At 36.7% G+C, this 13,864-nt stretch overlaps 1 protein-coding gene across 11 annotated transcripts in view; it reads right to left on the bottom strand.

The window, feature by feature from the left end:
* The window catches only part of TJP1 (tight junction protein 1), a 163,668-nt gene that overhangs the window by 144,506 nt on the left and 5,298 nt on the right, over positions 1-13,864 (bottom strand). For all 11 annotated transcript variants that reach the window (XM_074601563.1, XM_074601559.1, XM_074601560.1 and 8 more), the window contains one exon: positions 9,172-9,304. In XM_074601563.1, the coding sequence (XP_074457664.1) occupies positions 9,172-9,304 (133 nt within the window). The remainder of the gene's footprint in view (positions 1-9,171; positions 9,305-13,864) is intronic.

Below are 13,864 nucleotides of genomic sequence, written 5' to 3'. Positions count from 1 at the left end.
TCAGGCCCTGCTCTTGGAGATGCTTGCTACTGACAGAGACGGTATAACTTGACAGGAAGAGTTTTGTCAACAAAATTCTGAAATTTATGTAGAGAACATGCTGACAAAAAGTGACCTTAACTAGTAAAATTTTGTATATTAAATGCAATGTGCATGCATGTGTGTGTATATATAGATAAAATACATGTATATTTTTATATAATTTATATAGACAGATATGCACAACGGCATCTGGATAGTGGCAGATAACCTTGAGCACGGTTGAGTTCAAAAAGACGTATTCTGCAGCTGTTTGGGAACTCACACTGTCTTATCATCTCTGTGTAACTAAAAAGACCTTCTTCAAATTGTAAAGAAAGAAATACATCCCAGTGCTGGGAAACACTCACTTTGGGAGTGTTCTGGTGGCAATTGGAGTACCTAAGTCATGATTACGGAATACTTTAATTAATATTTCTTCTATCGTAATTTAAGAAAAAAATAACAATTTTGAAGACCTTCTAATGAGGCCAAATGTATTTCAAGATCTTGCCCAGCTTGCCCCTCAGCTTCTCCTAAGACTAAGTGCATCAAAACAAAACTGAGTATGACTGCAACATTTGCAGACATTCTGTCCGCATCATTTACAAATAAATCTCTACCTGTTCCTCTGGAAAATGCCAAAGTACCTCCATAGCAAGCTGGCCTGTCTGACCGGCACGCTGCTTGGCAAGAATACCAACAGATGGGCACCTTAAGAGAATCCCACTTAGTGACAGGCTCATTGCTTAAAAACTCTTGAAAGCCTGAAGACCATAATTTTAACTGTGGTGATTGTCTTCGCACATAAGTTATGAAGATAATCTGATTTTTCATGTAGATCAATTCCCGTATTTCAGAAAGAAAACATTCTTCTGTTCATTTCGGTGCACAAACAAGTAAGTGTGTGGGGAATACTAATAGTGTCATCCTCAACCAGAAGGGTTCCTGCAGTATTGCTGGGCACGGAACAAGGCATCCTGTTTCTGAGACAGCAGCAGAAGGTAAGTGCCTGAAGGTCAGAGGAAACATTTCCATTTTTCCAATGGAAAAAGTAGCAAGAAAAATTTCTGCCCAACCAAAGACTGCAGGCTGAGGCTGACTGCGCTTGCATTATAGGATCATTATTATTTCCATGAAATTATTATATCTTCGCAGACTTGCCGGTGGTGCCCACGTTTACACATGTATTTCATGACAGAAAACCCCACGCATCTTTTGCAAACAAAACCAGCACATTTTGTTTAATAATAAAACACAAATTTTAAAGACCTTTAGAATTAATCATTCACAAATTCTAGTTTCCAAGGGGAAATAGTTATGGAAAGGCTAAAAATTTTGCAAAAGCCAAAAAAACCCAACCCCCCCTCCCCCCAAACCAACCACCTAATAGAAATATTAAAACAGATATGCTACTAGAATTCTCACCATATACATTCTAGTGCTATATTTGAAAAGCCATTCACGCTGACGCTCCTGTTATTTGCTATTTTTAAGCACAAGGCTGAGAGCCTGCAACAGAAATTCTTGCAGTTTTTGCTTCCTCATATATAACCAGTCTGCCTCTCTTCGAGCACAACAGTGGAGAAAGGTCAAACAAATAAGATCTATCAATAACAGGAAAATAGATTGAGCAATATAATCTTAACTTCTACTCTAGAAATAAATCAGGCAAGAATTTCTGGCATGGAAGGTAAACGTACTCAGACTCAAAACCAGTTTAGATTCACTTACATAAAAATGTTTCAGACAGAAACAATTATTTATTACATAAATATTTAATGCCTAACAAAATGTTAAGGTATCTAATCTATAACGATAAATCTTGATTTAAAATAAAAATTTAAAAAATAGATTAGCATTTACCTAAAGAAGCTTATACTTATATGAATGTTCTTCTTTTCCCTGAGTCATCCCATCAAATTACTTTAATACAATGTTGATCATCATGTGGATGCATACAGAGTCTGGTTCAGAAATTTAGACACTCAAGGGAGCTCCCAGAGGTACCACAAGAAGAGAGACAGCGGTCATTCTCAATTCCTCCTCTGCCCTGCTGGATCCCTGGGCCAGCTGAAGGACAAACAATTGGACCTTCACCCTGAAGCTTGGGGCTTCAGATGACTGGAAGGCAACTGCACATGCACTGTAATATTGAGACTGTATATAACCCTAGCATCCTATACAACCACACAAAAGGGACACGATATTACATAATTTAAAGACAAACCACACAATGGCCTACATATCTTTCAACATTTTCTTAAGAAATGAGAGACCTGACAAGTCACAATCACACGCCAAGTACGATGGCACTGAAGTAATCAACCAGGTATTACTCCACTAAATGCCAAAGAGTATTTCAGTACAGCTCCATCTGCCCCAATTCATAATGCCATTCTGAGAAGAAATAAAAATAACCTAAAAAACATACTCACTCAAAAATATATTTCTAATTAAATGTAAACCCAGTCGCTAGTATAATGACTATTATGGAGTTAAGATCCTTGGTAGATTTAAACTGGAGTGCTGAATTTATTCAGAAACATAAGTCAATCACAGTCTGAATCAATTCAGAAACGCAAATCAAGGTCAATCACAATTCAGAATTTAGCAAATTAAATTACTTGTTCGTTTATGGTGAACATCCTTAGGTTACTCTTAAGGCTGCATAACCTTCACCTAGTATTATGCTTGACACTTAATAATTTGCCTCGACATTTAGAACAGTTCTTACATAAAACTTTGGATTTGTTTTTAAATAAAAAGCAAGATGACATAATAAACAATGCTGAAAATATACTCATTAAAACCATTAATACGGATTTTTTCTGCATTGTTTTCTAGGTACTCAACAAATAGAATACAAAAGATAAATAAAGTACTTTAATTTCATTAACTGTAAAACGTGTTAATTGGTTAAATAAAACTAATTATTTTTTTTTTTTTTATCATTTAAACTCTCTTAGGTAAAACAAACTGGCCAAAACTGGCTCTACTGTATAAGGTCAGTGCTGTGTTCACATATCCATTAATAAATAAAATTATTGTTATGATAAATGAGTCACTGTACAACAACAATATCGTGAAGCAAGTCTAAGCTACTACAGCAGATTTAATTCTCGGAAACAGCTGCATAACCACCACACATCTCTGAACAGTAACAAATTAAGGGCATCCACAAGACTCCAGCTGTGCTAATGAATTCTTCCTTCCACGTCTAGAGAGACGATCAAAATACCTGCAGGACTTTTTAAAGAATGTCATTGTTCTTATGTCTCCATCCTAAGAAATAACTCCAATACATATAATTTGTGTTATTATTCATTTATCATTTTACAGGTTTTACAGATACATATTCAAATTAAAATACTCAGCAGGAAAAATCAAGACAAACAGAAGCATAAGACTAGGACAATTTTACTTAAAAATAAAATAAAATAAAATAAATCAAACTACAGAATAACATCTACCACCTCAGAAGCCATTTATAAGATGATTCAAAGGGAAGTCAAGTTTGGGTTAGATTAAATAAAATAGAAACTGCAATTAATCCATGCTCTTCAGTACAGACTATAGACTGCCTGGCTCAGCAATGTGCTCTAGGAACTAGTTAAGCAGCATAGTACAGTATCCTGTTTTGATCACTTGATTTTTTCACTGGGGGGAGTGGGGCTAATCACAGCAACAGCTACCCAACCTACTGGTAACGACATTTCAAACAACGAACAGATTCCTCCGCCTGCCGTATGGTAGGTTTAAAACTCTACCAGCAAGACTGGGGAAGTGAGATAAGGATGTCGCCACAAACATCCACTAAAGTTAATCACTAAAGCCTCTGAACAGCCTCGAAACTTCATTACACATCACAAAGCAGGTGAAATTCCTAGTAACAACAGCCACAGCGAAATAAGGTAGGGAGGCCAACCCACAGCTGGTGCCATGCAGCTCCTCGCACACCAAGCATCACGCCGGGCACACACACGTCCCCACACAGAGCGCGCCAGGTCAATCACTCCGTCCTGCTAATGAGAGCAGGCAGGCGCAGAGAGAAACGCAGTTTCTACATCTCCTCTGCAAGAAAGCATACGAGTTATCATACCCCTTCGATGGCATGATACTTACAACAGTGAACTAAAAATTAATGTTATAGGCGAACACGTGCATCCCCTACCTAAAACAGGGCAATCGCGCGTTAGCTAATTCTCACTTTCTGATCATCTCTTCTTTGGTTGCCTCTTCCATTTTGTCCTACATTCCACAGTGCTTTATTCAGACAGCCCTTTGTACTTAGTTGTCTCCCTTTTCTCCTCTTTTGGGTAGCCTCCAACCCTACTGTGTTACCTTACCACTTTGCACGCTGACATCCACTGCCCTCCAAAGCAGCGATCCGGCCAAATTCACTTCATGGGCAGTACACGGCCAAAAGAAGAGAAAAAACAATGCATCTGAAAAAGCTTAAGACTAGAAAAGAATGGAAAAGTGAGGGGGGAAAAAAAAAAAAGGAAAAAAAAGACTCAGCATTTCTGTAACATTTATAACATTGTGCAAAATGATTCCTTGGCATCGCACTCTGATGCAAGTGGAAGTAATGCTGGAGATTATCTGTTTCACTATGGCTGTAGGTTAACGGAGAACTTGCTGTGTGCATCTTTACTGAGAGCAGGCTAGCACCACCTGCCTCCACAAAATATGCAGAGCTGGACTCGTTCACACTGTAAATAACTGCAGTGCTCCGACTTCCAAGGAGACCTCCTTCGTCCACAAGGGCTGATTTTAGCAGGAAAGCAATACATTTAAAGAATGAAGACGTAATGTTTTCAAGATGCTGATTTTAGTAATTTCTCAAGTCCAACCAAAGAATTACAAGACTAAAAATGAAAAAGAAGATCTCTCAGGCATTTAATCTCCATTACAGCTCATGAGACAGGCACAAAACATCAGCACGGTCTTGCAGGGAAAGAATTTCTCTGTATCTACGCATTGTAGGGGTGGTCAATGCAATGCCATGAGCCACATACAAAATCTGTCATACAGTCAGCAACCACAAGATCCATTCACACTCCTTGGGGCTGTCATACAGACTCCCAAGGCAGTTTATACACCAATGAGGACGACGACTCCCCAGCAACCCCAGTGCTCTATCACGTAGGACAGTCCCAAACGCACCTGAATCCCACCGTGACCTTCAGAAGCCCTAGCACTGGTGCAGCGCTTGAACAGCTTGAGAGCCATATGCAGCTAGAGAATCAAAGGTTAGTCACATCTTACCTATTGATATAAATAGATTGCAAGATCCTTGAGAGCAAACACTTTGTGTTTGCACAATGCCTCGTACAACAAAATCCCTGTCGATGAATTGGACTCAGAAGTGCTACTGCTATGCAGGGTAGCTTGTGCAAAGCCAGAGTTCGTTTCAGTGTAATAAACATTAAAATATGGATTTAATGAACATTAGTATGACAAACTCAATTCCACAAGGTAGTATGTATTCCACATCTTTCTCTAACAGCTGATAATCATATTCTTTCTCTTTTCTCCCAAGTTTTTTTGCGATGTGGAGTAGGAGTTCAGCAACATTTCTGGGTTGCAGATAACTATTTACCAATATTCAACAAAAAATATAATTTTTTTTTTTTTTTTTTAGTACATACCACTAAAGCTGGGGCTAATATCTGGGGAAGCATAGCATGATGATACTCCTTAAAGAACTAAAGGGCAATAAAAGAGGCTTTATTTAGTTTGTGGGAAAGGTCCTAATCTGACTAAGTGGTAGCACTAATACATGGAGAGGATAAAGAAAAGGAAAAGGATGCAAGAAGTTGAAGACGGATGCACGTTTTAAGGCAGCTGCTGTACTATCACCCTGCGGCTTAACATTCTTTCACTGCTTTATCTTCTCGCCTGCTGTCTTAGCAGAATGGTAACGAGAGGCATCACTATTACAAACCCCAGTATCACCCACTTAGCAGCGGAGGTATTACTAAGAAATAAAACCCAGATTTTGTCAGGAATCCTGCAGCCTCCCACCACTTGTAATCACGGAGAGTTTGTACCTCCTAAAAGGATGCTAAAGATACCACAGTGTGAGTCAGCTGCGGGGTGGTAACACCAGCCCATGCACTGCATCAACCAGGAGCTCTGCGCTTGGACAGCCCTCGCACTAAGCCACTGCAGCACCAAACCACCCAATAATGAGGGTTTATTAGACAAAGACCTCTCTAACATTCTTAGGTATATCATCCATATCAAGAGCCACAGGCGTAACTAAAAGCCGTTAATATCACAAACTTCAGATTTTATTAACTGTGGTACACAAGAAATTTGGCAGCATCACCTCGTCTCAGACAACCCCCTGAAGGCAGCGGTGGTAATCCCTCCAGGTTACTCTTTGGCCTCTGCTGAAGTTTTCCACGTGCAATAGGCTCCTCGCTTCATCCCCTCCCTCGCGAAGAACAGGCCTGGGTTTTAATACGCTTCCCAGCTTAACCTGGTTCCCGCAACTTATCCCCTGCCATAGCTGAAGTCACAGTGCAGTAGTAAATACAGTATTTTTGTGTATTGATTTTTTTTTTTGTATGTGCAAATTGCATGGAAATCCAGAACTTTCCCACTGGGGACACATTTCTTCACACTTGGAGAAAAGAAAGCACAACTTATTCTTTACGTCTTTCTGCTGGTCGGATTTGTCCTCAGTAAGAATTTGCTTACTGACAGGGAACAAAATGTTTACATTGGCAATGCACATAAGCATTACTTAGTTTAAAGTGAAATCAGTAACATTCAGAATTATTAATGGATCTCAATCTCATTACATGATGAAGAAAACCAACAGTCCAGTGGATGCTCAAATTACTTGGAGTCTGTCAGCACATCAGTTATCCACGTATTTAAATATGAAACTTTTCATCTTTGTTGTGCCTAAAATGGATATACCACAGCATAAAACCATTGTAAAGAGAAAGTTTTAAAAAGATCTTTCCCCTCATTGTGAAGAATTTCTCATTTCTGCTAAATCTTTTGTTTTCAGTTTTATTCTACCTGCCAGCGCCTGAGCTTTCTTACTAGAAAAAAGATGCTTAACTTGAAAAACATTCAATTCGGGGAGCACTCTGGAAAGATTTAGGTATACTAATTTCCTTTCCTCAATTATTTCTTTAGATGTATTTTTAATCACAATTTTAAAACAGTACACATACCATTATACAATAGCAAGAAATATTTCAGTGTGATTACAAATTATGTAGCAGCAAGAAAGTCTGTATTATAACAGATTTTTGCGCTTAGCTATTTAAACTTGTATCATCCTTTAAGATGAGACCTCAGAATAAAAAGTGAGCTTCCTTTCCTGATCCTAATTATCAACACTTAGCTATTAATGTATGAATTTATGCCTGTACATACTTTAACACATTTGTATGCTACAGATTCAGACATGCCCCATTATTATCTGCCTCAAATCTCTTTGCAAAGGTTCTACAGTACGCAAGATAGTCTTTTTACCGTTGGCTATAATCTCTTTTTCTTTGAAGGCCCCAAGAGTAGAGATAGATTTAGATAAAACTCCTTAATAGGACCACACAGATGAAGACCCATATAGCACAAGCTAAAATTATTGTTTCAGTAATCTTGTTCCCTAAGGGAATTTTTAACCTTCAGTAAGGTAATGATGACACCGATATCACTGCTGCGGCACCAGTTTGCACGGACACTCCGAGCCCAGCTTTGAACTGGGCAGTGTGAGTTACTGATGGAAGAGCTGAGCACCGTCTCGGACTGCTCGCGTGGTTCCCCATGATGGGACCTGGCTGCTGCAGGCATCTGGACACCATACTACATGCTGAACCTCAAATCCTTGCTACCAATTTCATTACTTCCCTAAACACCAAACACCAAGCTCTTTCTCCTAAAGACAGCACCACAAGACTTCATAACTACAAACAAAACAGTCCTGAAGAAAAAAATATCAATTATGCCACTGCCATCATCTGCAAAAAACATCACACCGAATGATGCAACATAGTCAAACCATTGTTTTGCTTTACATAAAGATGTTGCCCCAAATTGCATCTGAGCGTTTTAGTTATATTGTTTACAGTACCATGTAGTGCCAGGCAGTATCTCCACGTCACCATTCATTTGTACATTTTAAAGACAGCACATATTTCCTATCTACCTCTTTCATCTTCATATTTAATAACAGGTTTATTAGTTAACATATTCTCTGATGTTACTAAAATAACATACTATTTTAGTATTTCAAAACTATATGGTATTCATTTATCAGTACATTATTTGTTTTGGCCAGTTTCCCCCCAGTTAGTTGACAGGTGTAGCTTTTCATGGTTTTTCATTAAAGAATTTTTGAAAAGATATTGTGTTTAGGATTAATGCTAATGTTTTGTAAACAGTATAAATAGCAGGAAATCTACCTCCATGCCCCATACTCTTTCATATTAACAATTTCTTTTCTTCCATTATTTGAATGTAAACAATTCCTCCTGAATTAAAAGCTGCATAAAAAACTAAAAGCATCACCCACACAAATTCTTTGAAAACGTGATCACATTGAATTTTCCGAAACTGTAAGACAAAAATATCTACACCCTAACCAAAGAGGAGAACATAAGTATATACCAGTACTGCTTAACCGGAGTAAGATATCATCTGTGATACTAGCCCTTGAAGTGCTACAAGCACACACATCTTTCAGGAACATTTATTTCACTTTCTAGTACTGTACTATAGCCATATACAACTAAAATAATTTTGTGGGTTTTGTAAAAAAACAATCTATTTTAGTTTAAACACAACTTCCAAAATCTGAATATAAAAAACAGAACTTGAAAACATATTTCATTTTCCGTATTTACTCAGTTTCCAGTTAATGTCTTCATCTTACACAGGCGACAACATTAAAATCTGACATCAAAATTTATATCTAATGGTTGCTGAAGAACAAAAACATAGTTATGAATCACTAATTATACAAGCAATATCACTGTTCTTAACATTTGGCAGTGCAGAACTGCAATTACAACATCATTAAGTACAATACCTTTTGTAATTCTGACAATGCAAGAGGGACAACCGCTTTATTAGCGAGATTCTTGTAACTTCATATAGGATAAATGTAAAAGAGATGGTACTTACAGTGAATTCACAGAAATCAATGCTATCAAGACTTTTGCTTCTGTGTATTCTCCCTTTTATTCTTCTTAAAGAGGGCTTTCCCTGACTTACACTACAGGTAGCACCATTGGGATTTTCAGAAGATGGAGTTACCCTGCCAAATAAAGAGAGCCACATATTAGACAAAGAATATATGTTTTTATTGAATACATTTGCTTAAGTAAAAAAAAAACTACAAAGGAAAAAACATTGTCATGCCACACAAAGAAGGAATGCCATTCCAAGCTTTAGTTTCGAATCAATAAATGCCAAAATAAGACCACAAAAGTACACGGAAATCTAGCTCCCATCAAGTCCACCACTTGCTTGCGGATTTATTCAAAAACATATCGTAGTCATCATTTTTGTATAAAAGTGAGAAGTACCAGGAAAAAAAAAAAAAAAAGATTACAGAAAAATATATTTAACTTCTAAAAAATTAAAAGGAGTATTTTTCTCTATTAATTGAGTGAAAAGCTGGGTCCTGTGATACATGTTGATGACTGTCAGTTAAATCAGTAGGAGGCTGGCAGTATTTGGCTTTTGACCTTTTCCAGTTTGAGTGCTAATGGTACTTCAGCTATTCTAGCAATGAAAAACGATGAAAAATAATGAAGTGAATAGGATCTGTTAAAAGTTATAGGGGTAATATATTAAGGAACTACACTTTAAAAGGTCTTTCATCACATTGCAGTCTACACATAGTCCTAAGGGGAGTCTATAACTAAAACATTTGAGTAAGCAATCCATATTTCAACTTCTGCTGGAAGTTGCTAATGAGTAGAAATGACTGGGGTTAACAATTAACCAAATGTATTAAGGTTTGTGAGGTCAATATGCTAAACGCAAAACAGTCTCTAGTCCGACTGACACCACAGTGGAAAAAGGAAAACCGCGCTCCAGCAAATACGCTCACCAAGAATCACCTAAAACTGTAAAATTCTTAGTGTGCAGATTTATACTTGTTTCATATAATTTCTCAACTGCAGCCGTAAGAGACTTCAAAAACTAGCTTAAATGAGAAGTAATATGTATCTTTTTTGCATTTCCCGAGACTTTAGACAGCAATTCAATGTTTTTCTTTGTAACTGTTGAGATTCCTCTCACAAAAAATATTTAAGTACATGTTTTTACTTAGAATAAACAGCTTTGGTATGTACATAAATGTTTCTACAAAAAAGAAAGGAAGGTAGAGATGCCTTGTACATATGCATCACCAAAAAAAGGACATTGCATAGAGTGGGCCACGTTAACACTTGAAATACAAAATTCAAAGTACAAAATACAATAACCACAGGCTGAGCACACGTGTTTGATTTGTGAGACTCCTGGGTCTACACAGCTTCATGGCCAGGATAAAAGGTGCAAATGCGTGTTCAAAGGAAGCTAGCGAGAAGAAAAAGTTGCAATAACCAAACTTGAAAATGAGAATAGATCTTTTCAAATCTCTTATTCAATTTACAAAGATAAAGCTCTTCATTTTTTTTGGTTGAATTACTGTGATTACAAAATCAATATTTTGTTTTCAGGTGCCCGAGTTTTTTGTTTTTTACACATGTAAGCAGTTTGATAATACAGTTATCCGTTTCAGATGGTTTTTTCCCTTTGAGTTAATTCACTCCCAACTTTTAACTGCAACGATAAATAAGAATTTCTAACTGAAAACATAACTATAATATTCAGACATTTTAGTTACATTACAAACTTCGTGCTGAAACTGCACCAGGTTTTTTGGTATAATTGTACATGGACTAAATTCTGAGAAACACGCCTGGCTACTACAGTAAGATGCGTGTTCAGAGAACTGAAACTGCAAAAATGCCACAGATTCCCTGCTAAAATGTCTCAAAGGATCACCATCACAAATTTCCAAAGACAGACAATTCCTCAGTCTCACAGAATCAGAATCACAGAATGGATCAGGTTGGAAGGGACCTTAAAGATCATCTACATTTAGGGTGATAGTACATTTCTATTGTACTAATTTATCTTCTGTTATCAAGCTCTCCAAACAGCTCTGATGAAGTTAATCCAAATGTACGCAACCATACATACTCCAAGTCCACAGAGAGGTCCATTGTCTCAGTACAGTTAGAGGTTTGTATTTATTCTCCCTCCAGAAAAATCTTTGAGGGCTGCCTATTTCACTACTTATCACTTGGGTCAACAAATCTTCACGTGAAACTCCAGCAAATTAAGTGGTTGGTACTTAATAGATTTTTTTTTTTTTTTTTTTAAAACAGCTGTGAGCTGCACTGGGCTTTTCTTAATTTTGAACTATATTTCAAACCACTTATTCTACAGTCTTACCTATAAACATGCATTTCTTTAAGTTGCATGTCTTTTAATGCTTTCTGACACTGAGAAGCCTTTATAAAAAATAAAATAAGAAAAACCTTATGTGAAAGAAAACCAAGTAAAAATAAAGAGCTAATCAAAGCTACATAGTTTTAACAAAGAACTAAACTAATGATATGTTTTGAAGGCCCTTGCACTTGGGAGCTCCACTCCTTAAAGACACTTGAAAAAAAATGAACTTGCTGCCTCTGGAATCCATCCATCATTTCATTCTGCTGCAGAATAACTTAGGCTATTACTTGGTTAGCTTCCGAGATTCAGAAAAATGTTTTTAAAATCACATTTAACTTTTAAAATATAATTTTATGGGAAGAAATATCACCATTGAAAGATTCCCTTCAATGCTTTATAAAATCATTAACTTCTAGGTGTCTTTACAGGAAAGTAAAGTATTATTTAACCAACCAAAGAAAAATCCAGTCAATATCATTACTGGGAACCTGAAAGCTTTGCACTTTATTGTGCACCAAAAGAAGGATGTGAGGCAAGATATCCGTATTTCCAGAATTATGGGGGTTTGACTCTACAGTTGATAAGGAAACTTTGGGACAAGTGCAATGAAATGAAATATCAGCTGCCTCAGTGCCTCTGATACTGTTTTAGCAAAGAGAAGCAATAACAGACCTGAGACAGACCAGGATCTATTTCACCCCATCTTCTCAGAATGCTGGCTGCAGCAATGAAACTCTCAAGCATCCACTGCCAGTAACACTCGTGCAGTACTGCAACAGGAATTCTTTCAAGTACTAGAAATTTCCACAAGGAATACAGCTTAACAGTTAAGACTATAAAGTCACAAGATAAACACGAGTGTCAGCTTCACCGAGTGCGAATTCAGGAGACAAGGCCCAAAGTGTTTGTCTTTGACTTGAAACTAAATTATTCAAAAGTCTGAAAAACAGCTTCTTAAAATCCTTCTCACTTTTGAATCTTGCTTTGTGCTCTCAAACTGTTCATTGTAATCGGAGAAAAAGAGTTTATTCTTTTTAAACAAATACTGAAACTATAATGCAATATTCCATGTTTCTATAGCATCTGAACTTTAAGTTTAAAAAAATTAATTATTCATTAAATTTGCTACCTCTGATTATCTCCTTTCATCTTTTATTTGTACTGCTTAATTACAGAAAATTAGTAAGTGGATTGCCAAGTCATTGGCTGTAGTACACATGAGGCGTACAGAGGAATTAACAAAGGTTAAAGCAGAAAGATTTGTAAGAGCCTTTTTAAAATGTCTGCAGCTCATCAACTACTTCAAGGCAAGTACTCCTGAACCAAAGCCTAAGTATGGTATGTTCAAGGCAGTCTAGAGCTTTAAAAAGTAGAATACAGCATCAAGATCTTTGAAGGGAGCGAACAATTCCAGATGCCTTGTCTGAAATGTGCTGTTTCCTTCAAAGAATGTGTTCAATATTCCGAAAACATAACACCTTTCTAATGGAGCTCATCATGGGAATCCTTAATTAAGGCACCCCACTTCATTAACTTTTGGAAATTTTAGCGAAGGAAAATTGAACCATTTCATAAACCCCACCTGGAGCCTGAGGCCCTTATTTATTATCCACTATTCTTATAACAGTTTCATTGACCTTGAGTGGTTCTTGATCATATATCACATTACATAACCGTGACTCTAAATTATTTTTCTAGTTTGTAAAAATCAGCAAAAACTAACTTAAACTTTCAGCATCTGTATTCCACTGACAAACGTGCTAGCCTAACAAAATACTATGCAACAGTGACTTCAAGGTGCAGCATCACATCAAGGGCTAATGACTTAATAAACATCATAGCATAATTAGATGGAATGTATAAAATGTAACAGTTTTTATTAATAAAAACTGTATTTATATTCTACTTACACACAATTACTGTTCATAACAACCTTCAGTAGTACCTAGCATGTTTTTTGCTACCTAACACATAGTTAAATTTAGTCTGAAATGACTAAATTAATGTCATGTTATTTTCTAGACAGATCAGAATATCTTTAAAGAACTTAAAAAAGTCTCTTCTTGTTTAGTGATTAGTTCTGAACAGTTTTATAAGAGACAACATCAGAATATTTAAAAAACAACTCTTGAGATGACACATATTTTTGTTTTCTTAGTGTAGTATTAATGCTAGAATTTATGCAGAAAGGACAAATTTTTGACAACTATAGAGCCTCAACAAGACTTATAATGGTGACATAATTATTACACTTTCCATATACTGCAAGTTGTCTGCCTATCTGATAAAAAAGCAGTTAGGCACTTCTAGCAAATTATTATCATAAATGGTTTCACACCATGCACGTCAAACTTCTGAGAAACTT

Source organism: Larus michahellis, chromosome 9 (assembly GCF_964199755.1).
Source record: "Larus michahellis chromosome 9, bLarMic1.1, whole genome shotgun sequence".
Lineage (NCBI taxonomy): Eukaryota > Metazoa > Chordata > Aves > Charadriiformes > Laridae > Larus > Larus michahellis.
This window is presented reverse-complemented; position numbering and strand designations above follow the sequence as displayed.